The sequence below is a fragment of the Ambystoma mexicanum genome, chromosome 4p (assembly GCF_040938575.1).
Source record: "Ambystoma mexicanum isolate Mex_15411 chromosome 4p, UKY_AmexF1_1, whole genome shotgun sequence".
Taxonomy (NCBI): domain Eukaryota; kingdom Metazoa; phylum Chordata; class Amphibia; order Caudata; family Ambystomatidae; genus Ambystoma; species Ambystoma mexicanum.
In genome coordinates this window covers 270,593,733-270,619,956 of record NC_090927.1, presented here as the reverse complement: position 1 = coordinate 270,619,956, position 26,224 = coordinate 270,593,733, and the positions used below count along the sequence as shown (strand labels likewise).

The 26,224-nt window shown below is 44.0% G+C and overlaps 1 protein-coding gene across 2 annotated transcripts in view; it reads left to right on the top strand.

The window, feature by feature from the left end:
• Positions 1–26,224, top strand: part of CLIC5 (chloride intracellular channel 5) — a 971,906-nt gene that overhangs the window by 563,960 nt on the left and 381,722 nt on the right. For both annotated transcript variants that reach the window (XM_069605797.1, XM_069605798.1), the window contains exon 2: positions 6,129–6,238. In XM_069605797.1, the coding sequence (XP_069461898.1) occupies positions 6,129–6,238 (110 nt within the window). The remainder of the gene's footprint in view (positions 1–6,128; positions 6,239–26,224) is intronic.

Genomic DNA, 26,224 nt, shown 5'->3' with positions numbered 1-26,224 from the left:
GTCGGGCAACCCAAGGCCTCCCTGTCCCCTAGAAGCCGTCAAAATTTGCCATGATAAACGTGGCCGTTTGCCTCCCCAAATAAATCCTTTAACCACCAAGTCGAGTTATTTAAAAAAGCTTGCCGGGACAGACAACGGGATTGCCTGGAAAAGGTAGAGTATACGAGGTAAGATCACCATTTTAATCGCCTCCCTCCTTCCAAGCCAGGAGATCCCGAGGGCCCCCCACCGTCTCAGATCCCTCTTTACCTCCTTCAGCAGAGGGGAATAGTTTGCCCCGATCCACCCATTCAGGGAGGAGGTAATCCGAATTCCCAGGTATCGTATCCTGCCTGGGCTCCATTTAAATGGAGAGAGCACCTTCAGCTCCCTAGCCTCCCTCTCCTCCAGAGATAGATTCATCAACTCTGACTTTTGCCAGTTTATCTTCAAACCCGATACTCCCCCGAATTTGGTCAGCACCGCCATGCACTCCTTAATGGATTCTTTCGGCTGCGTCAACATGAGCAGCATATCATCAGCGAATGCTGCCACTTTATGTTGGTTCCCCCCAAATGGTACACCCCTGACCCCATCCGACTCCCTTATAGCCACTAGGAGAGGCCCCAAATAAATCGCATAGAGCAGGGGGGACAGGGGACAACCCTGTTTCGTACCTTGCCGTAGTCTGATCTGGTTCGAAGTTTCCCCATTAACCACGATTCTCGACTGAGTGTTCTTATAATTTGCCTCAACCATGCTGATAAATTCCATACCCAGACCCATCCTATCCATAACCTGAAATAAAAACGACCACTCCACCCGATCAAACGCTTTTTCAGCGTCAAGTGCTAAGAGTATCGCGGGAGTGGTCGTTTTCCGTGTCTTCTCTACTATATGGGCCACCCGCCTGATGTTGTCGGCCGTCTGTCCCCCTACCACAAACCCAGACTGATCTTGATGGATCAATGCGGGTAAAAACTTCTCTAACCTCTTTGCCAGTATTTTAGTGTAAATTTTTGCTTCCGTATTTATAAGAGCGATGGGACGATAAGACGTACACTCCTCGGGGTCTTTGCCTGCCTTGTGTATAAGTGTTATCTTAGCCTCCTCCATTGAGGGGGTGATACTGCCTCGGATCCTGAAGGAGTTGAATAATTGTGTTAGGTGAGGATCCAATAGGGGAGAGAAGAGTTTATAAAACGACGCTGGGTAGCGGTCCGGACCCGGGGCCTTGCCACGGGGGAGAGCCGCTATGGTCGCCCTCACTTCATCCTCCGAGATTGCTTGCCCAAGTTCCAACTCCTCGTCTCTGGACAGTCGCGGGAGGGGAAGGGCTCCCAGAAACTCCCTTTGAGGGCCTGGCAAAGGGCATTGTGCGGAGTATAGTTCTTCATAAAACTCTGCCAGTCTCCCCTTTATCTCTTCTGTCCTAGTGAGTCTGACCCCTTCCTTACTCCTCATAGCTACTATAACCTTACGCTCCCGATCCCCTCTCAATAGGCGCGCCAGGAGCGAGTCTGCCTTATTTGCTTTTGCGTAGAACTTTTGTCTGACCCTAAGCATAGCGGCCTCCGCCTTTTTAGTTCTTAAGACCCTCAAATGGCCCTCTGCTGTCCTGTATTCCTTATATATTTTTCTAGAGGGGTTGTTACCCAACCGTACTCTGGCGGCCTCTACCTCTCGTTCCAACTGCGCCTCAAGTTCCCTTAGCTGCCTATTTCTTTCCGCCTGCAAGGCGATGAGCTCGCCCATAGAGTAACTTTAAAAGCGTCCCATCTGGTCTCGAGACTCCTGTCTACGCTATTGTTCTGCTCGAAGTAGCCCCGAATCTTACTTTCGATCTCCTCATGCATCACCCGGTCCCTCAACAGAGCCTCCGGAAATTTCCAGTTCCATACCCCGGTTCTGCGTCCTCCCAACCGAAGCTGCATCTGGACCACCTTATGGTCTGCTATCCCTACCGGGCCACCGGGCCGACATCTATTGAGTCCACCCCCCCAACCAGACTTGCAGACACCCAAATATAATCGATTCTAGATTGAGTTCTATGAACATCGGAGATGAAAGTGAACCCCTCCTCCTCTCCCCTCAGCGCTCGCCATACGTCTCACAGACCCGCATCCCCACGTTTCTCCTTCAACCCCCTGCCCGCGAGTCGTGAGAACACGAATGCCCCATTGGGTGCTACAAACCCTACCCCAGACAACGCTCCCCCCCTCCCTCTCTCACCCTGCATCCCCAACTTAGGATGAGATCCCCCCTTCCCTCTCCCCCGCTCCCCACAGCCTGCCCGCCCCGCCACCGCTCCATCCCACCCCCCCACCGGGCCTCGTCGCACTTCCTGATCCCAACATGTTGTACTCCTTCACACCGAGCTATTCTTTCACCCCTTAGGGTCCACCACCCCTTGCGTAACGTACTCCTGCTCATTTACTGCTTTTGCCATCTGTACCACCTTCTGCACTGGCCTCACCACCCTCTCTTATCGAACCACCCTTGACCCTTCGGCCCTTCCGTCTCCTTTCCTCCACTGTAGACCACTCCCACGGCCTCTCCCTCAGCCGGTTCCCCGTAGAGCCAGCCTCCCCCCCGCCCAGGGGGCCCTCCTCCAAATCGATCCCCAATATGCTAGCTCCCTCCTGGGCAGAGCTTATCCTTCTTTGGGAACCTTCCCACTCAAATACCAGCCCGAAAGGAAATGTCTACCTGTACCGTATTCCGCGTTCATTTAAAACTTTCAGCACTGGCGCCATCTTCCTTCTCTTTATCAGGGTAACATTGGCTAAGTCTTGGTACAGGGCTATCTGCTGGCCTTGGAACACTATTGGCTCTTTTTTCCTTGCGGCTTGAAGCACTGCATCTTTCTGCGCATATCTGGAGAAGGCAGCCAGCACATCCCTTGGCCTCGCATCCGTACCCCTTGCGAGCCTTCCAACCCTGTGAACTCGGTCCAACTCAATGCAGACCGGGCTGACCTCCCCCAGGATATCCGCAAAGATACCCCGAATTTCCTGCTTTAGGTTCTTCTCCGCGACCGATTCCGGTAACTGCTTCACTCTGATGTTGATCCTCCGGGACCTGTTCTCAATGTCCTCCATCTGAATCTCCAAGTTCCGGGTCGCCGCGTCCAGGCGCTCTATAGCCTCACTATTTGCCATCGATTCTTTTTCGACTTCTTGGAGCCCCATTTCTAGAAGATCCGTCCTTTCCTCAAGTTGTCTCATGTCATGCTTAATCTCCCCCAGAGCCTCATTCAAGTCCGTCCGCATGAGCTGAAATTGATCCTGAAAAGTCTTGGCCAGATTTGCCTGGAGGGCCTGGATTTCCCCCAAGAACTCTTGTCCATTAATCTGGGCCAGCTCCTGAGCCCCCTCTGCCGTACCTCTCTCCTCCGCCCCCTCGTTGCCTCTCGCCGGGTCCTCACCCAGGGCCTGCCTTGGCCACATAGCATGAAGGGTGTTTTGAGAGTCCTGAGGGCAGTGCAAAGATTTCCCGCTTCTCCCTTTGTGGCGCGTGGCCATCAGCGCAGGGTAGTTGCGATTGCGTGCCACTGGGCTCTCCCGTCGGCACTCCTAACTCCTCACCTAAGGAAGAACCCCACACGTGTCCACTATGAAGGGCAAGCAGCTCACTTAGCACTGCCTTCTGGCCTGCGCAGTATCCTGTATGCGCCTTGACACCCAGCCTCCCCTATTGCCCCTAAATGAGGGCCACATTCATTTACTAGGGCATCTCCTCGGGCGTCCTTCTCAGGACTGCTTAAAAAAAAAAAAAAAACCCAAGGGGTGGGCAACCGTCACTATTTGCTTTGTGGCCTCCTTCGGGTCTCAGGTTCCTCCGAATCCAAGTGACCTCCTCCACTCGGGCCCCATGGCCACAGAGGTGAAAGGGCCCACTATCTCAGCCCGTTCTTCACTTACTGCGTTGTCCAGCGCCGGGGTGCTCCCGCTGTAGGCAGCCTGGACCGCTTCTCCTCTTCTCTCCTCAGCCCGCTTACGTGCAGGCAGCCGCTCGACTCCTCCAACACTCTCCCTCCACACAAGGTCCCGCTGTAGCGCAGGGCGCCAAAATTCTTGGTCACTCCACCACTTGTCACTCGCTCTCTCTCAGGACGCCTTGCATCCCCTTCGGTCTCTCGCGTCTCATTGCTAATCATTGCTAATCCAGCGGCACACGTTAGAAGAGCTGCACTCAGGCTTCTTTCCACCAATGGACAATGTGTGTCCAAATTTCTCTCAGCGTCTCTCTCTCAGCTGATTTGAAACTTGCAGATTCTCCCCTCGCCAAGTTCTGCACCTCCAAGATGTATACAAAGTTTCAGGGTTTTGTTGGTACCAACTGAAATTTTAACCATGCGCCTAGTATCTATTACAATTCCGAATTAGTGTCGCCGGAGCGTGGGAAAAAGAGAGGTACTAACCCCAACCTCTCGGACTAACAGTGAATTGACTCGCCACACGCTATAAAAAACCTGCGCCACACTTGTATAGGGGAACTTGTTTGTATTTTTACAGTCTGATTGGTATAAACAGAATAACCATCATTGCCCTTTAGGATAACACATGTTTCAACACATCCGTGTCCTTTTCAAATCAGGGCTCATACAAACTGCATTTCATATTACATGTTTGAATCAAAATCATTTGTAGATAACAAAGAAAAGTAATAATAATAAATGAACACATCAATGTTATTGTTTGTAGAATCACAGACATTGATGCGGGTTGAAAGTGGTGGAGGTTGTAAGGTTATGGAGAGAAAAGGGATATAAACAGAACAGAACAAAAACATAAATAAATAAAGCAAGACAAAAAAACAACAGCGTCAGTTTTGCAATTTCAATGTATCTAGGGCAAAGTATTGCATAAATAACCTTACAACCTCCACGACACCTTAATAGCTCCAAGACTCCTGTCACCCCTGTTTTGCAAGATAATGATGAGAGCAAAGGGAATTTAAAGAAGGGAACATATTTGCTAGGAGATCATAAAAAGGTGCAAACAAAAAAGGGAGTAATGTGTATTGGTCCGATACCTATTAGCAAACCAGAACAGCGTTTAATTTGGCAGACGCATACCAAGATTGTGAATTAAGATAACATGGAACAAATAAAGGAATGGAAGAAGGATATTAAATCTTGGTACTAAGTGAATTATTTGTAGGATTTTCGCCCTAATCTTTACATGAAAAAGTTGGGAAACCTCAAATGCACAGTAAAAGCGGGCAATCGCAATTCCAGCGACTAGCAAGTCCGAAGTATCCACATATTCGTAACGTAGAGTATTTGACAGTACAATGAATGATGAATGGCTGTAGTGTTATTTTATGACGTATGCTGTCCCAGTACCACAAATAGAAGAACTCACAAAAGTAGATTTATTTTTAAAGAAAGCATGTCTATCCTTCAGTAGAACAGTGCAGCTTAGCGTTACCTTTGAATGATCAACATCACAGGGTGTTTTTTGTTTGTGATGATGATTTTGGCATGCCTTCTTCACAGTATCATAAGATAGGCTGAAACATTGATAAGAAGCTTAGGTTGCGGTTCAGAGGGGGCTTAGCCTTGCACTTTTGGCTGTTAAATGGGGTTTCCATCTGTCATTTTTTGCTGTTCGTAGTGCTCGGAATTGCTGGTAACTAGGAGCTGTTTAGCTCCTGCCTCTAGCCTAGGAGATCCTTGAAAGCAACAGTAGCTGGAAGCTACTTTTAGCTACCCCGGCTAGCTGTTGAAAAAAAAACATGTGGCATTAACACTGAGTATTTGGGAATGTTTGTAAAGAAACACAACTAGAACATATTTTAAGCATGCTATACCATACATAATGGACAAAAAGATTACATGTGACTCTCATGTGAAAGTTATATTTGTGGCGCGCTATGTACTAGCTCTTAGCCCACCAGAGGTAGCTCAAGCCTACTGAGTGTTACCTGATAACCAGGAGCTCGTTTTAGCTCCTGCTTATCAAATCTCAACTTCGAACCCTGTGTTTATTATGCAATCACCAAGAGAGGTGGCTTGAATATAAGTGAGTCAAGTAAACACTTAATTGCAGATAAAGGTGTATTTTGAACTCCAGTTTAGTGTGTGCAATTTGCTGTTTTTTGTCAAACCAAAACTTGACTTGTTTCTCTCTTCCCGTTTCTAGGCCGGCATTGACGGAGAAAGCATTGGAAACTGTCCCTTCTCGCAACGACTCTTCATGATCCTTTGGTTAAAAGGGGTCGTGTTCAACGTCACCACAGTAGACTTAAAAAGGTAACAGCGACCCACGCATTCCTTTCAAGATCATTCATTGTTGCGAACAAAGCAGAATTATTTTCAGGGGACAAAAGTGACTATAGTTTCTCATTTAGGGTTGATTGTAAAATTGTACATTATGGTTTGAAGGATTGCAGACAGAAAAGGTGGAGTGCATTATGTTGGCTATTTTATTTGACCGTTGTAGTGACGTATTGCAGTGAATTGAACCTCATCAGTTGAATACCTGCGATTGGAGCTGGGGCTGGTCCCTCTGAGGGGCCAATTGTTGTTTAGACAAGGAGGTCTTCACCAAAGGGCTAATTCAAAGCTAATATGCCAACTATTGGCACTAGTGGGATCTGATAAGGGTATTGAATGGAAATATGGAGGAGGGTTTTTTGCTCCTTTTATATACCAGCTTTACGAGAGTCTTGTTTGGGCTCCCGACTTCAAACGGGGTACTAATTTTGATACCCTAAAAGCATTGTCTAAGAGAAAGCTGCAACGTTGGCACTGGATAATTATGCCTGACTATCGACTTTGAGATCATACCGATATCTGTACAATGTGTCCCATAGTAAATCCTAAGCTTACAACCCTACCTCCGACAGTGTCCCAGCCCCGCGGTTCGCAGCGGTTCGCAGCCTAATCCTCAGACTGCGAACTAATCAATTACCACTACTGGTCTTTCATGGGGCTCAGTTAGTAATGCCCCTTGGCCAACGTGTTTGTCGGATATGTAGATAAACGGGTTGTGTTGAGACACCTAGACATGTGTTTACAGAATGCAGCTCTTTGGGTCCTATATATCTATGTCATTACTTATGGGGTTACTTACACAGTTACAACTCAATTAAAAGCTTCAACTTTGATTTGGAGTCCCTTCATAACTCGCATTATTGGTATTGGTTACATATTGAAAAATTACTTCCAGTCAAAACGCCATGAATATATGTAGCTTTATATTATTGTGTCCTCATGTCTGATTTCTTAGCCCGTGCTCTTTTTCTCATTTTAGTAGAGATGATAATAACACCAACATCGTGCTAACTCGTTGGCCTCTTAGTGACGGTAGTCAAATTAATTTTTCAACTGATAGCCACTAATTTGGCCAACTCATTTATTAATTATTATTACTTTGTGTGTTTTTATGCTCTTCGCAATGATCCGCTATGTAACGTAATCTTATGTGATTTTACGTCATTTTATGTACTTTTATGTAATCCTATGAAATGTTTAAGTTGCCTCATGGGCTGCACTGTTATCTTATCTTCCTGAGAGTATTCCTCCTGTGAGTACACTAATTATTTCATTCCAGGAAGTACCTTATGAAGCTACGAAGCTAGAAGTATTTTATGAACAGTCTACAAATACTTTGTGATTTTTAAACCAAATGTTGAATTGAATAATATGTTTTGTAAAGATTCTTTGGAAACATATACAAATAAATAAATATGTAGTGAATTATTGATGGACAAATATGGACACGAGTTGAAGTTCAAACATGTTATTGAACTTTAAAAGAGTGCCATGACACCCAGCACTTCAGTTTCGTTATCCATATGTGGCTATGACCCTAAGGTAAATATCATTTAAATTGAGTAGTATTCAAACTTTTAAACATGAAAACCTCATAAAACAATCATGTTTTGTTTTCTATTGTTCAGTCTTTTCTTTTGTATTTACTGGAGAGAAACTCAAAGGATTCCACAATTTTTCTGTGGTCATTGCATTATATATTTTGGACGTGGTCGTTTATTATATGAGTATGAGAGTACAGGTTGGTGTGGAGGCTTAACACTATTTTCTGCAATGTCAGAGTAACAGTCTTCTATTATGCCATAGAAAAATGCGGCTTGCATTGGCTGACCAATAACTACTTTGTATGCAATAGTGACTTCTATTTACACACCCAGGGGCCCTCTCAGGACTTCCGTTTCATACCAACACATGCCACTTTAATAATGGGACACTAGCAAAGAAGAGCGGCATGGAGTCAAGACTTTGAATCATGGAACCAATATGCAGTGCTCTGGGTCCAAAGTATGTACAGTCTTCCCCTGCTTTAGGACCGACCACATAGCATAACATAACAGGCACATTGGGAGAGCACTTGTTAATGTTCAAAGGAGCATTTTGGAGACAAAGCGCAGCTGTTTATTGGTGCCCAACTCAATGGGGCTCATATTTTTTGTCGACCTCGAAAGGTTGAAGGACTGAATTGTCCTGCCGAGATGTGTAGCTGTGATGATGTGAACAAACACAGATTTGTGTAGTGAATGCATTAATAAACTGGATAATGATGTAAAAAAATTGAATATGAGTAATTGTTACCATACATTAATTATTAAATTAAGTACATGGATTCCATTCATTATGTGCATATAACCATTAAAATAGGGAATGGGGAAACTAGAATGTTGTGCACATCGAAAGACTACATTTACCAACAGTGTTTTCTATGCCACAATCTCAAAAAGGACCTGCTCATTGCCTCATCGGTGACCAGAAATTGACAAAATACCCATTTGATTTATAACTCGTGGATATTCACATCCGATGGTACGGTCACCTAGGAGGAAAGATGAGTGAGTTCCTATGATAATTACTGTACAAAAGAAACACAGTTATAAGTAACAAATCAGAGCGCTCACTTTGACATCCGTGCAGAGCCTGCCCACGCAGGTTCGAATCCCACGAGGGCCAAACTCAGCCTTCCATACTTCAGAGGTCGATAAATGAGCACCATGCACCGTGGGTAATAATAAGCAGCGCTCAGATGCCTGAGGATTCGTAGCGCTGTATAAATGCAAATTATTATTATTATTAAAGGAACTTTTAATACACATCAGCACATATTAGTCTGATGCTGAGCTAAATGAATTCATCAGCGACCCATGATTGCCTTCAAGAATCCTGCGGGAGTAAGCTATCATGTAGCTTTCAGGCATCAGTGCTAAATCTAACTGTTTGACTCCCTAAAAAAACAGGGGAATGTTCCTATGATATCTGCCATATTTCCCATCTTGCCATTAGAAGAACCGCCCGTGTATTAGATAGAAAGTAGAACATCTGAAATTATGTCATCTACAATTTCATGAAGTGCAAAACAAGGTGCATGTGGTTAAGCCCATGTGCTAACAATATGTGGGTTTTAATGGGAAGCCTATAGTAATCAGAATGGCTCAACATCCTCAGATCATAAATAATAAAGACAACAAGTAGTACATGAAAGTAATACAGAACTGATGAGATACGTGGGCATAACATGCGGTTATGTCAAAGATTCGATGTAGGGCAACAGCAAGCTCTACGAGTTCTGTGCTTGCTTCAAAGATGTGTGTTCAACTTGCACTCATAGGGTTGTATCCCTGCAGGATACCCTCAGGTTGATGAATTGAGCACAGCTAAAAAAAAAATTAGAAATATAACCTGCAGTTACAACATTTATAAGATTGGGAATTTGGCATGAAATGCTATGCATTATCATGAATATATCAACAAATAGAGGTGCGGACTATTATTAAGCATAACAGTGTTAAACCAAATACCTGTGAAAACTTTTTTTTTTAACCTGTTCCAGGTTATGCCAACTGGGGTGGCAATGCATTGTCCTTTTTCCGAACACAGAGAAAGGATGATATATTTACTACTAAAATATTGATATATTTACTACTAAAGCATATGTATTTTACATTGATATTATAATAACTTATATAAGTATAGCTGTAACAGCTCATCAGACACTAATCTGTCTCGCACGTGCTTACTCACTCCCTCTCTCTGCACTTCCTTTCTTTCTTACTTTCTCTCTTTCTTTCTTCACCTCTATCTGCTCTTTCTTTTTTATGCTCTGCTCTTTCTTTTTTACGTTCTGCTCTTTCTCTCTGCAGCACGTTTAATTGAGCCGTAACGTAAACAATATGTGTAAAAAGCCTTGTGTAAGTGGCTTTTATGCATTTTGTTTACAATATGGCTCATTGGAATGAATTTGTATGGTGGAGAGGAGAGGCGTGTCGTAACTTACGATTCTGCCACCCCTTCCTCTTCAGGCACAAACGCTGTGGATTCTGCCCGCTTTTTATACCAGCAAAAAGCAGTGGGACTCCATAGGAATCTATTGCCAGTGTTTAATTCAGTTTCACGGCAGAGTGCAAAAGAGTGGCATGCAAGTGTGTACGCTGGTTTTTACCCTCCCTTTTTACACTCTGCAGTGCAAATGAGGACAATTCGGTGACAGGGAACTGTTTACACAAAAGTGTAAAACATAACAGGTCCACGCTGCCGAATTACGAGGATGCCCTGTTCATCACTGAAACATGGTTTACCCCATCCTACCCACATGTTTTCGACGTCCTACACCCAAGGCTACTGAATCCATCATTACAGGAAGGCAGGAGGTGGAGTGGCAATCATCCACACGAGCGAATGGCCATGCTCCATCATCCCCTCTCACAGAACAAGCTCATTTTAATCACTCCCCTTCCCTGTTCCCTCTATCGCACAAGGAATCCATCACCTTCCAACTCATCTACAGACTACCTCACAGCAGTGACCCATTCATTTCAGACATCTCCAACTTACTCTCTTCTGCCAAATTGGCACATTCAAATAATGTCTTTCTCTGTGATTCTAACATCCCAGAGTCATAGGCTGACAACCACACTCGAAGCAAACTTTTTGCACTGACTGCTTTCATGCACCTTACACAAATTGTGCTCTTCTCCACGCACAACAAAGGCAACACCATAGACTTAGTCTTCACATCATCTCCCTGCATCACCTGTGCAGATCGTATCCCATGCCACGCCACCATCCCATTATTAGTCACCCACTTGACTACGGCTCACAAAGGTCAATCTAAACGCCCTCTGACTCAACATCGATCATTCAAAACCTTCCCGGTTAATGAGCTACAATCAAGCTTTGCAGACGTCCCCACAACAGGGATTTCTCAGGCCTCCTGGAATTATTCAGCAACTCTGCTATGAAACTGGTGGACACTCATGACCCCTAAAATCCAGCCGGGCTAAGACCACACCATCCGCCCTAGGGTACACCCCCGAGCTAGCCTCCAACAAATGCTCAGTCATAGCCATATGGAAAAGGTGGTGCAAAAACCATACCTCGGGAGGCCTCACCAATCTCAAATCTCTGTGCGCAAACCGTAGTACTCTGATTACAGAGGCCAACGCTGCTTACTACTCCACCGCCATTGCAGCAGCCTCTAACAGGAGCAACACCCTCTTTGAAGTAGTAAAGCATTGTATCAAACCCTCACCTGACTCCGAGGTACCAGCAACTCAGGTAAAATGGGACAGAAGCAACAGATATATATTTTTTAAATAGACAAAATCCGAGAGACCACCGAATCAACCTCTCACAGCATTAGCTTCCCCTGTACCCTGGCACACACACTGCTCCTCTGGTCAAATTCTCTCCTCTCTTTCCACCGGATTTCCTAAAAACGATTGCCTCCCTCAAACATACTTCTTACTCTGACGATATAATTCCGGCCTCCATCATTAAACAATTGACGGGCCCGGCACCTAATGCGCTCCTCAGCATCATCAATGCATCTCTATCAGAAGGATCATTCCCAGACACCCTCAGTATTGGTCTCATACAACCTCTTTTGAAAACAAAACCTAGATCCAGATGACGTGGACAACTACAGGCCCATTACGAACCTCCCGTTTATTGGCAAAATCATGGCAAAAATAGTTGCTATACAACTACTTGCCAGAATTCAACAACTCCACCTCCTAAATGACTATCAGTCAGGGTTTCACCCAAAGTGTAGCATCGGGACAGCCATCAATCAGGTGGTGAATGATGCTTTCCAAATCATGGAAAAGGGGACTCATGCCTCCTCGTCTTCCTTGACCTCTCGGCTGCATTTGACACCGTCATCCAACGCATCCTTCTCTCCCTCCTTGCTGCATGATTCTTTGGCACTCTCCTGAATTGGTTTACCTCCTAACTCTCAAGCAGACACCAGGCTGTCCAGATTAACTTGTTGCATTCTACCCAGCTCCAGGTCTCCTGTGGAGTCCCCAAAGGCTCCATCCTCTCACTAATCCTTTTTTGCCTTTCCATGGCACCTCTGGGCACCCTCCTCAAAGTTCCCAATAAGCCATCCACCAATACTCAGAGTATACTCAGTTGTACATGAGAGTAAATAGCACGCAGGACACCATTAATCTCTGTGATTACCTAGCCATCATCCAGTCCTGGATGTCGACTGCCTGCCTCAAACTAAGCCCATCCAAGACTGAATTTGTCCTCATCGGTCCACCCGCTACAAAACAATTTGTTCAACAATGGCTCAATGATATGCACCTAGAAAGTTTTGGTCCATAACTCTCAGACTCAGCAAAGTCCTTAGGCTTCACCATTGACAGCAATCTGTCCTTCCAGAAACACATAGCAAAGAAGGCCCAAATAGCTTGGCTCAGAATCTCTACCCTTTGAAAAATCAAACCCTTCATGCCGCCGCAGAACTTCCGGACTGTAGTGCAGGCCCTTGTGGTCTCGCACATCGATGGGGGAAATGCTCTCCTGATAGGGCTCCCAGCTGCTCACTTGGCTCCCTAAAAGCAGTCCACCATGCTGCAGCACATCTTATTATGGGAGCACAGAGGACCGAATGACCCCCATCCTACGCGAACTACATTGGCTTCCACTCCAAGCCAGGATACTGTTCAAGATTGCAGGTATCATCTACAGTCATGAGTAGCACACCAGAGTGCCTGGCATCTAAGCTCCACATATCTGTTGCCATACGCTCCTCCCGCAGCAAATCGACCATCCGGCTTGAATCACAGCTCGTACGCAAAGAGAGGACCCAAAAACAATCCTTCTCATGTTATGCACCCACCGTCTGGAACTCGATCCCAGTGTCGGCTCGGAATGCCACCACAATTCTCCAATTTCACAAATCATGGCTCTTTCAACAACACCTGACCAAGGACCAATTCCAATGGACACACATGCCGACAAACAGACCTCACAGTACTCCGCTACTGTTAAAAGATGCCAGTACAAATACTGGCAACCAGCACTCTGTACAGCGCTGCGCTGTTCTCGTAGGTCCGCGCTTTAAACAATAAAATAAAAAAAATTAAAATACATGTAACTCGAAAATTAGCCACCATGGGCCTCATTACGACCCAGGCGGTAAGGCGTTTACGGCAGCGTAAACAGCGCCGACCCTTACCGCCTGATTCCGAGGTCCCTTAGCGCCATGGAGGATTTAACACCTGCTTTTAGCAGGTGTTAAAATCCATGGCGCTAAGGGACCTTGTTGTTAATTACGCCACCGTAATTTACGGTGGCGTAATTAACGCCTTCCCAACTCCCATTATGCCCTATGGGGCAAAAATGGGAATGGGGAAGGGTAAATGGGGATTGGGGACTTACCGCCCCGCCAACCTCGGAATGGGGCGGTAAGTCCGCCAACCACCATGGCGTAAACGTAGTTTACGCCATGGTGGTAAAGGTACGACCCAGGCGGTAACTTACCGCCTGGGTCGTAATGAGGCCCCATGTCTCTGTTTCTGTCTTTCTCTCTTTGGCGCTCATTTTAAGTGAGTGCCATAAGGGAAATCTAAGGTGCAAAAGTCGTATGAGGGACATTTACGCAATAGATTTACATTAAAGCCCATTTTCATTCATTTGTATGGTAGAGAGGAGGGGTGGATCATAAATTACGATTCTGCAGTCCCCTTCTACTGCGCTATACAAATACCACAACATTTGCACCATTGTGGATTTTCATGCTGGTGCAAATGCTGTAGATTCCTATGGAGTATAACTTCTTTTTACACTAGCAAAAAGCAGGCGGACTCCATAGGAATCCATTGTAAAAGTTGCCTGCCATGTGTACGTGGCAGACATCGTTTATTTCATTTGCATAGCGGAGTGCACAAGAATGGTGCGTACAAGTTTGTTTGCCACCATTACATTGAGATTGCATTGTCTGTACCTGCAGATCTGAAAGGGACGTGGCTCGGCTTTGTGGGTTGTTTGAGGGTTCGGACAGACCTTGTAAGGTACCAGATGACCAGGCTGAAAGGTTTACAATTGCGCTTGTCATTTTCTATTTTGGTTGATTATTAGAGTTTATGCATGCTTTAATATTGCCTTGGTGCTCACAGAAGAAACAGATCATTGTTTTTCTAAGAAGAAAGGACATTTTGAAAGACAAAATGCAGTGCATTCTCTGCAAAAGACGGTATTGAAAGAAAGACAATTATTCAGTTTTACTAACATTGTAGACTTTTTATGGTTAACATGTTACAATGTTTATTTCTAATGATTACTTCCAATATATATTGCAATCATAATAAGAAGGTTACGCCTGTCTTACCGAGCAAAGTATTTATTAATTATTTACAAGGAGGAACAACACTCTTTTAATCACAAAAGAATGTACAATAGATAAGAAATCAGATTTAACAGGAAGTAGTGAGCTTCTTACAATGGGGTGAGTTTGAGGGACATCCTAACCAAATTTCACAGGGGAGTAAGTGGAACAGTCCCCAGGGACAATACATAGGTGGACATGCATAGATTAAGGACAACCAACATTAGACAATTTTAAGTGCAAGAAGGCAGTACGGCCAGCTGTTTTCGGGATGTGACCGTGATGAATGAAGTGCTAGAGTGGAGGCAGAGAAAGTGATTGAGAAGGGCAGGTTATGGGTGAGGGAAAATGTTAGCTAGAAGGCAGATGAGAGGTAGGTTAGGGTAACTCGGAGGCAAGGAGGTAGGCTTTTAGTTTGGTTGCGAACAAATCCATGTGAACTGTTTCTCGGATGTATGGGAGAAGAGAATTACATGCAAGTGGAGAAAGAATAAGAAGAGTGAAGCGAGAGGAAGCACAGAAGGGCGAGGAGCCACAAGAGTAGTTGATGAGGCAGAGCAGAGAATATGAGAAGGGGTGTAGAGTTGGATAGCGTAGGACAGATACTGTGGTACCTTACCGTGGATTGATTTGTGATCCAGCACAAGAAATTTAAATCTGGCCCTGTTTTGCATCGCCATCCATCCATCCTGGTGACGGTACAAGGAAGTAGGTGTGAAGTGAGGGAGTTCAAAGAGAGTCCTGGTAGCAAAGTTAATGATCTTGTCTAGAGGACAGAAAGCATAGTTGGGGAGAGCCAAGAGGAAGCTGGCACAGTAGCCCAGTTTAAAGAAGACAAGAGTGGTTAACAGATGCTTGGCGGTGTTGAAAGGAAGGAGGCACCTGATTTTCCTAATATTTAGGAGGTTGAGGAGAGCTGATGTTCCAGTTTTGAAGATGAACGTAGAGAAGGTGTTGAGAAGTGTCATAGATGACGGTGAGGTTTCTAGTTGAAGAAGAGTATGGGATAGTGTTGGTGGGAACTGGTTAGGCAGAGGAAGAGATAAGAGAGAGCATTTGGCAGCAGGGAAGAAGAGCACCTCTTGTTTTGGTAGAATTTAGCATTGGAGAGTGCAAAGCCATCCAATATTTAACGGCAGAGAGACAGTTGGAAATGTTATATTCATTGTTTTCATTAAGATTTAAAAGAATATACAAAACACTTGCAATCAACAGGAGAAGCAACAATTCAAACATAGTAGACAACATTGAGAGAAATGAAATAAAAAATAAAAAATGGAAAACAACCCAACCCAAAAACAGAACACGCCCAGTTGGAAATTTTGATAGAGAGATTAGAGGAGAGTTCAGGAAAAGAGAAGATGATGTGGGTGGCATCTGCAAAGATTTGGTACAAGAAGCAAACAAGGAGATTAGTGCCCCAACAGCAGAGGTGTAGAGTGTAAAGGGAAGACGCCCCAAGACAGAGGAGCCAGAGAATTGGCTAGGTGCCTGGTAGGATTCAATCTAGGCAAGGACAAGGTTAACCATATAAATTATTTTCTGATCGATGTTTATCGTTCCAAGATGGACAGTCTGGTACTCTATAACTGTACCACCTTCAAATACTGTTATAAGAATGGCAAAGCAGACAACTAGCACCATTGATGGTATTTGGCTTTGCATAAAATCGTAAAGCATTTGGGGAATATAAGAATTAACAAAGATCGTCATACTGAATAAATAAAAGGGGTGTATGCTTGATACACTATGTACATAAAGCACACTGGGCTTGGTGCTCATTTAATTTTTCAAATCATTAATCCTAACATTTAAGTGTTTGTAACCATGAGCAATATACCCTGCTTTGGACAGCCTCAGAAATTGGAAGAGTGGATAAAATTACTGACACCTGTCACTCCATTGGGGTTTAAGGGAAATCCTGCTTCTTGTTCCCTGGGTTTGGGAGCTTTGCAGAATTTTAGAAGTGGAGGGGCTGGATCTCAGGATAAGGGTTGCTTTTCACATGCCCAGTCACACATACATAGACATCCTTTCAGATTTACATACATAGGATTGAGTCCAACAGGTGTGTGGACTAAAACCCTTATTATAGTCAATATTAACAGTGAGGAAAGACATTGAGATATCTTTCATTTTAGATTATATCAAATGAAGCTGGTTTATGATAACAAGCTAGTGATTTTAGAAGACAGGTGTGATTATAAAAAGAAGCTCTTCAATAACTTGGCAAGAATCATACTGACCTCTGTTTGAAGGTGGCACAAGTTTTCAGGGGCATAGGAAGGTGGGACCACATGTACAGATTATCTGTTTCCAGTTTATAAAAAGATCAGCAAACCGGCAATCATAGACAATGCACTTTTCTGAATTTGGCAAATATTTCTAGCCGTTTAAGGAGCATGGGCGAAAAAGGTTCTGAGATATATATCAGTGTTTAACTACCAGACGTAAACAAAGGGGTATTGCAGTGCAAAATGCAAAACACATTGCTTGAAATTTGCATTCAGTTCCCTTTTCATGTCAGAACAAAGAAGAGAGAAATAGCTAAGAGCCTTTTAATAAGACAGATATTATGTAGACTTGTTAAAGCACAAACATGTTCTTTCATTTAAATACTATGCAGGCAAGAAGCATATTCTTTTTTGTAAACTCTGAAAGCTAATATGTTGTGCAGAGCTCCCAGGTCGATGTTGGTTTATCAATACCTTTAGTAGGAGTAGGGCGTAAGCATTATTCTCCCCATGAAGGGGCAGGTGGTAGGTAAATATTATAAGAAACCATATGACTGCATGCCCCCCAACCGAATACAAGCAAACTCCCTTTTCCTCAATCCAAATGCCACATATTAAAGTAACTGAGAGAAAGACTTCTGGGACTCAGTAGGGCAGAGGAACGTTCAGTGGCTTAGGTGGAGGCTCCAATGAGTCTTTAAGGAAAGTCCTTCATGTCATATGTCTAATTTGGGAGCATGTGAAAGGTTTTGTAGGGATATTTATATTCATATTGTGACAAACGTAATGTCTCGTTGGAAACATAAGCATCAATCAATCATTTATCAAGTTTGAGGCGACTTAATTTATTTACTTGTGTTCTAGTAGATACCCACGGCAGTGGGCTGCATCGGCTGGTAATGGCAGAGACCCAGTGATAGCCTTAACAGCAGACACTCATGCCATTACTGGTCGATGTGCCACAGCAGATATCATTGGTATTAGCACCCTGGGCTGAGCCCCGAGGTGCTACTAGCAATTCATTTAAAAAGAAATGTGTCTCAAAGTATGCATGATGATCACAGTAGAACCATTGGTTGGTGCCCTCCACGCAGAGTCTGTCTTCCATTTCTATGGTGACTGGAGGCTGGTCCCAATGAAGCACAGAAGCAGAGGCCAGTGGAGAAGGTAAGTGAGGGTGGGCTGGGGATCAGATTTAGGGGGAAGCCGGTGGTAGGTAAGGCTGCCAGGGCACCTCAACATGTTAGGGCAATGGGGATTCAGGGAGGAAGATGCCAGTCACAGGATGGAACCCAGCTTGGATCTTGAGATCCGTCCCACTTTCTTCAGCAGCTGTTTGGCTGGTGCCTTCTTCTCTGATGCTTATTTGTAATAATGTACCACGGCCAACAGAGTTTTGCTTTGTGATGAAGTCCTTACCTCTTTTCCAAAATCATCAGATAAACTACCCACCTGGTGGCAGGATCATCTTGAAATATAAAAAAAAAAAAGAAAAAAAAGAGCAGGGTTTTGTCCTGACTGGCATGAGCCTCATGGCTCAATCAACATTCATATGAATTATTGGTTGTCTCAACAATATAAGGGACATCACACAGAGGGTCTATATGTCTCTCAACTGGTGGGATGTTCTACTCTAGACTCCCTATTAAAAAGAGCGCTCCTAGATATGTGTTTTTTATTTGCACATCTCCCTGAGTCCTCATATCGGTCCCTTGGAACCTAAGGTCCCAAAAACACTCAATTCTATTAAATAATTTCAAAAGTAACTAGTTTTTTACTAATACACAAGGTTTATGAACTTCAAACAGCAATTTGACACTGCATACAATACAAACATTAGAAAAAAAATCAAGAAACAAAATATGTACAATTTAGACGATAAAATAGAGGATCCTATACACAATGTACATACATAGAAATAATAGTGACCTAAGATATTAAAGAAAAAGTATCCTAATATTTTTAAACAGTTGTTCAGAAGAACAGACAACACATAATTAGTATTCCAAAGCTCAAAAGGATCTGAATATACTTAGGTACATACTATCCTAAGTGTTGACTGAGTAGTGTTCTCAATTACAACTACTTTTCAGTTTTAACTCAACTGGATTTTTCAAAAATTCTTTTCAACAGTCATTATCCCAATTTACTTGGAAAGTTGAGTCCGTAGGCAACTAAACTCAAGTTCTCAACTCAACTATATTTTCCAATAGATTCAAAGATTTAATCCCTGGGTAAACTAGGGGTGTACGTGTGACACCGGGAAAACTCCTGATCGGTGTTGCACTCGTACAGGACTAGATCAGTAGGTACGGGTGATCTACTTTTCGGCAGAGTAAGATGTTTCCCGCCTTCCTCAGGACCAGTAGTAGCCGTGAGCCCTGAGGTACAAAAGAAACAAAAAATATAAGATTGCCAAGGAAAAAATATAGCACATTATAGTGCAAGTACTGTGACTCATTAGGCATGCATGTGTGTTCAAGGCTAGCCTTCCCGCCTCGGTGGCATTCAGTGACTATAACCATTATGGGACATACGGATTGTAAAGGGTTAAATATCCTACATGCATTAGAGTCCAAAAGAAATAAGCAGGAAGTCAAAAACAAAAAATGTGAATTAAAAATGTGAATTAAAAAAGGAGTGGCGCCTAGAAAGTATGGCAGTAATTCGACTACTGAACCCTTAAATAGATAAATTCTGAGTTCCAGCGTGGTATAGTAAGTCTAGTGTGGTCCAGAGAAGGGTAGTGCAAGCCATCACCCATGCATGAACAGCCCAGTGGGATCATAGCATGTTTCATGCATGTATTTGTCTCAATCAAAAGTACGCACTTACAGAAATATTCTGGTGAGTCAGTTCGCCATCTGTTGATAAAGTCTTAAATACTTAGTGCGTGGTTTAATGGTACCAATCGCACCTCTGTGCTCACGTATGCATGAATGCGCCTCTATATGGAATAGAAGAAGAATATGACAGTAGAAGTATTAAAATACGTGGGATCACAGAGAGGGAGGCTCACATACGGGTGTGTGCATAAAAGAAGGCGGCGTGATGAAACCTGGAAGCCTACCTTTATAATGCAGTACAGAGTATCATCATCAAATATAAGCCATCCTTATTTTGGTATGATGGTTGGTAAAACACATAATTATTAAAACCACATCTGATTTAGAGCATACCAGTGTCATCCCTGTGAGCTCACAAAGCTACAGGAGGCTATGTGGATCTAAAAAAAAATGCCTGTCTGCATTCCAGGGAATGAGACAAAAGGGCAGGATGCATGCCTCTATTGAATCTATGGGAGAAAGGGTAACACCTTGGTTGCCAGGCCTACGATCTTCCTGCTGGAGACACCCAAGCTTGGAAAGGGGCAGAGTTAGGACAGTCATGCAAGCACCAGTCAGTTTGAGGAAGAGTTCCTCCATCTCACCTTTGTTTCTCTTTCTCTCCTTCCTCTTCCTTTGACTTCCTGTGGAATAAGGCAGTCTGGGTATGCCATCAGAAGGCAAGGGGCACTTGTCACAAGGACAGGGACTGAACGCCTGAAAGAAGCCCTGTTTTCCTTCTATCCTGTGTGCCACTTTTACTACATACAAGGTGTTTCCGTCCCCTTCTTTGATTCACTTTTGGACTATCAAGGACTTAATTAAGAATTCATTGGGACCTAATTTGGGGGAGTTGATCTTTCCAAATCCTTCAGCCATTGAGGTGAAGAAATAGTGCTCCAATGCACAGGCAGGCTCTGCTCCCTAACCACTCCAAGGGCATTGGGGTAACTCTTGCTGAGGACCAAGGCCTACCACTCTGCTATCAATCCTCCCTAGGCTGGAAGAGAAGAGTATGAGAAGGTCTCATCTGGAATGCCCTGCAGTAGGTATTGCAGAATTCCGAGTTCCAGAACAGCCAGAATCCCTGGTTTTGTCTCATTAAACTGATCAAACTGCATTCGAGCCAGAAGGACCCGCTGGTATTGTCTTTTGCGCTCCCTCAAACTTCAAATCACAGCTGATTGCCTCATTGAACCGGAACGATGCTGCAGTGCCCGAGCAGAGCTTAATTACTGGTGTGGTTCCACCACCAGCACAACGTGCTGATGACTATGAACCGCTGCATCAAACTAAAGCTTGACTCGCACCACTGGACCATTGCATCATTCTACAACCTGAACCAGTGGTACTCATTGTCTCGAACAATGCTTGATCATCATACTGTTCCTGGTGACTCATTCAACCTACATCGCTTGAGGCCGCCTTCGAACTGCATGGAGCACACACTCAAATCGGACTCAACACCAACTCACCGCCTAGGATCAACGTTACTTAACGACTGGAACCACCTCACATTGGAATCATGCACTGTCAAGTGACTCATGACTCACCCCCCTGGTCCATTTTATGGGGTCCTAGAGACTGGTTAAGTCCCTTTTGTACATTTGGCCACCAACGATATATCCTTTTGAACAGCATTGCTGCGTTACCTGCATGCCAGAGTAGCCAGAGTGCTTATATATTTATGTTCTGCATCTTCAGTGTTCCTTTGCAGGGATGGGATTTTAATCGTGTTTTTAATAGTTGTATAATTGATGTGTTTAGTTAAAATGTAAAATTTTATAGAACCGTGGTTGGAAATTATTTTATTTTGGAACTGTTGTGCTATTGCTTTTTGAGATGCTAATGGCTCACTTTAACACCCCTACGAAGAATATATCCCGCCCTCGGCCCTTGTTACCATAAAAGTCAAAAGAGGTATATCTCTTGGCTGTCCCGGTTTTGATTGTAGAAGGGTAGGGACTCAGTAGGCAGTGTAGCCACTACTCATTCTTATACTCCTGTAGAGCAGAAGTCGTTTTGTCACACTGGTAGCAGCGGTTGGCATTTGATACAGAATGTGTCTACAGCTTAGTCTTCCAAAATAAAAGTGTGTGCAGATAATGTTAGAAACAGTGACAGGCATTTTTGCTGCTATGAATGATGACATGAGCTCTACACGAAGCTTAAAAGCAAGCAAGTTGCGAGAGCTGTGTCAAGATGGCAGCATCGACAGTAAGGTTAAGAAAGTTGCTGAGGAGACTCTAGGCTTTTGAGGAAGCTAGGGGGGGTGGAGGAGTTCCAGGGAGGCAAAGGCGATCTGGTGTTCCTAGCTCAGGTGTCCTGTTCTCTAGGTGCCATAGAGGTGGTGGAGGAGAGCGATGACGATAGCTATTCTCACCATACCCTCCAGAGGGCAGGGAGTGTAGCCTCTCACATTTGTAATGGATATATTAGCTCCCAGACGTCTGTCAATTCCGCCCGGTCCCAGGGTGGTCCCTGTAAGCAGAGCTGACTGAGAAGGAGATCCACTTAGATGAGCGTTGTTGGCATTAGAGAAAACAAAAAAAAGAGATTTTTTGTAATGTTTTTCCGAGATGTTTGATAGCTTTATTAGTCTGTTTGCTCACAAGGCACAGTATTCCAACCACTTTTTTAAACAAAATATAAAATATTAATGCAAATTTCAACGGTAATTCAGCAAACAAATTAAAATAGTTACCAACAAATACCATTAACCCCATCCAATATATGAGCAAGATATTTACCAGTTAAAACCGATGCAGAATCTTCAGTATTAGCAATCTTTTGCCTGCTTCAGGTGGGACACTGCAGGACCCTGCGGAAAGTAGGGTGAACATGACCCATCTTTAAACAGTATTTTTGCAACTTATCTCAGTTGTAGATTCATATGATGTGCCTAAATCACTATCTAGTGGTAGGTTCACAATATTACAGGTAGGCATGTGCTTATCAGTATCTAGCTGCCTTTAAAACGTTTGTGAACATTCCACAAGAAGACCCCATTAGTCCTCACTGAAGCCATTCCATACCTGTTTCTGCATTTTGTAGCCATTTTATACTTCGCGTTAACAGATTTAGGAGAGCAGAAATGTGCATGCACGACCTATCCAGCAACAGTGGAAGCTCTTTAGTCGGTAAGCAGTGGGATACAATGATTTAACACACATTGTTAATACTTTCTATTTAGAGCCATGAGTATGTCTACAAAGTACTTCATGCCTTCCCTTATAAGAGCAGGCAGCCATCGTCAAATTAATATCTTCAGAATCTAACACTTCAAGCCCTTTTTTTTAATAAGAATATTTTATTGAATTTTTCCAGCATATAAAGATCAGACAGTAACAGGACATTTCAATAAGGCACACAGTTAAATCATTAAGCAGCAATCAAACCCCCCCCCTCCGAATCATTTGATAAAACCCAATTCATGAACCAACCTGAAATCACTCAACCGTCATATAAGGGTGAATATAGAGAAATACCTTGCCAGGTAACAGTCAGGGGATTCTTACATAAGGTTTCTGCATTATAAATATGCATAATTCATCGTTTTTTCCAAATATACAACAATCAGGAAATTCATTAAACATGGGCCAACGCTTATGGGGGGCGGGGGGGTGAAGAAGAAAGCACCACCCAGGAAAAGAAAGAAAGAAAATAGGAAGAGAGAGGAAGAAGAGAGAAAAAAAAGAGATTTTGTGATGATGTACAAACTTAAACTGGCTGATAAGAAAGAGGCCAGCAAGCATATTCCCAGCAGGGAGGGAATGTGTTCCCAGTAGTGGCTCCCGAGGAAAGTTTAGACTCCATATTCCCAAGCACTTGGTACAATCATATTAGGTGGGGAAGGATATGTGCAACTGGTTTGAAACACTGGAACTAGCTTTTCACCTTCAGGAGGTGGAAGAAGAGTTGTGGTAAGCATCCCCAATGAGCCCCCTCCTGATAGCTGGTACTGATGTTATTATTCAGTTGACTCCATTTGAGAGGACCATTTATAACAAAATAAAGGCTGCCATCCACAGAAAGTTCTACAAAACCCCAGCGCATTACCTGAGGAGACTTAGAGAGCTCAAAAGGAAGAGGAGTCAAACATTTCAGTCATTTGTACATCAATCCTTAAAGTGGATGGGTCACAGGTAACAAAATGGACTCTTCTGAGGACATGTATAATTTAATTGCCTGTAAGGATACCCTTGAAAATTGTGAGAGGAGAGCTACCTCTGCATATAGAGGACATGAGTTTCCCAGACGCTAGAGAGCTGTAAACGTTGCTGACAGGTATGTGGGCACTAGAGTCCAGAAAAAGGCTCAGGTTCAGGCAAATACATCCAAAGCAGAATTATGGCTCTCCTAAGTGGGGCATGGGTCACCCCGGTGCTGCGCCTCTGGAGCCCGGGACTCCCGAATAAATATTTAGAAAAAAGAGGGGGTGAGGCGCACACTCTAGTTCCCAGCTTTGTGTACCTTCTGCAGTTCAGATGCTCTTCTCCTCCAAGCGCTTTCATGCCTCTTGCAATCTTCAGGAAGGCAGTCTGTTCAGGTGTTGCTGATTAGTGCCAATTTTGGCCTTAGGGAATTCTGGTAGCAGTAGTCAATGCTGGTAGCCAGGAACCAACTCCCCTTCAATAGCACAATATAAATCTAGGAGAGCCATAATGATGGTTTTCCACCCTCCCCCAATTATGGCAAAAAATTGTGCTTTTGGAGGAGAGTTCGTTCCTGGTCACCTAAAGTGAAAAAAATGTGCCATCACTACAGCTACCAGAATTCCTTGAGACTTAAATTGAAACTAATCAGTAACACATGAAAAAACTGCATCCCTGAAGATTGTTAGAGACATGAAAGCGCTTGGAGGAGAAGAGCAACTGAACTGCAGCAGGTATACAAAACTGGGAACTAGAGTGCGCGACTCATCTTCTTTTTTCTACGTAATGGTACAAGAGTCCCAGGCTTCAGAGGCAGCGGCACCGGGGTCACCATGCCCCTCCTAGGAGAGCCATAATGATGCCCCCCCCTCACCATCCCCCAATTATGGGAAAAATGGTGCTTTTGGAGGGGAGTTGGTTCCTGGTCACCTAGATTGAAAAAATTGTGCTATCACTACAGCTACCAGAATTCCTTGAGACTTAAATTGAAACTAATCAGTAACATCTGAAAAGACTGCCTCCCTGAAGATTGTTAGAGACATGAAAGTGCTTGGAGGAGAAGAGCAACTGAACTGCAGCAGGTATACAAAACTGGGAACTAGACTGCACGCCTCATCTTCTTTTTTCTTCCATAATGTTGGCATCACCCATTTTGGTAAACACAGACAAAATGATTCATTCAATCAACAGAGAACTGTAAATACCCAGAGGGAATTAATGCTAAGGCACAACACAATGGGAAGGCAGCTAAAATGTTTCTCGTGGTGCCTTGCCACCTTCTTCCCAATGACGAAAGACATACAGTTCATGCTCCAGCACTCATTTAGCATTTCTTACAGATCAAAATGTGCATAGGAGCCAAAAAAAGCACACGCCATGGTTTCTATTTTATTCATTCACAGTCATTTTGTCTGCCAAAACCTAACGGTACGTAGCTGTTCATATTTAATCATTTATAAGGGCGTTGAAGGAACATGTGCTCTACCCCTATGAATGATGACAAATGGCCGGATGACAATGCAAGAAAACATCACTCTTGGCTGCTCAACAACATCTCTAGTTCTCTTCCCTAAGAGAAAATAGATTTACATTTCGATCGGTAAAATCCTTTTTTTCTGATTTAACACTCATGCTTTAGCTAGCACTCCATCCGATAATGATCAAACTCCCATGATTGGAGAATAATATTCCTAATTAGATCTTCTTATTGCCCCTTGAAGATAAACATCCATGATTAGCTCCCCATGTTATCTCGCTGTAGTCACTTTACCAGTTATGAACCTACCCACAGGCACATCCTTTTTGCTTGGGCTGTTAGGTGGGGTTTTAGCGCCATCCATTAGAGCCAGAATTATTGCGTTAGAGTATGGATATGATTTGATATTATATTTTATTTATAGCGCACCTATACACAAGTGTTTCAAGGTGCAACGAGGCATGGGAGGGGAACAAGGGGGGAACAAGACAACGATCTTACTAGGCCCAGTGACATTGAGATTGTGCAAGTGCAGGGGAGAGGAAAGGGGGGAGAAGTGCAAGGGGAAGGGGAGGAGGAGAAGGGCAGGGCATAGGGTCAACAAAAAACAAAAACAAGAAGTGTGGCAAGCACGTGGCAGTGCAAGGGTTAAGTGCAGGCAGCAAGTGATTAGATAGTGCAGGTAGGGGGACTAGGGTTACAGATGTAGTCCCAAGTGCAGGGTTGCCAGACAGCAGTTCAGGTGTGCAACTGGGAGGGCAGGGACCCGGGCTCGAGGTACAAGGGGTAGCCAGGTAACCAGTGCAGCATCAGACAGGAGATCAGCAAGGGAGAGAAGAGAAAAGGCAGAAGCAAAGAGGAAAGTCTTGAGCTGCTTCCAGAACCGGAGATGGTTCTGTTCAAGTTTCAGAGAGGCTGGGAGGCTGTTCCAGAGGTAGGCGCC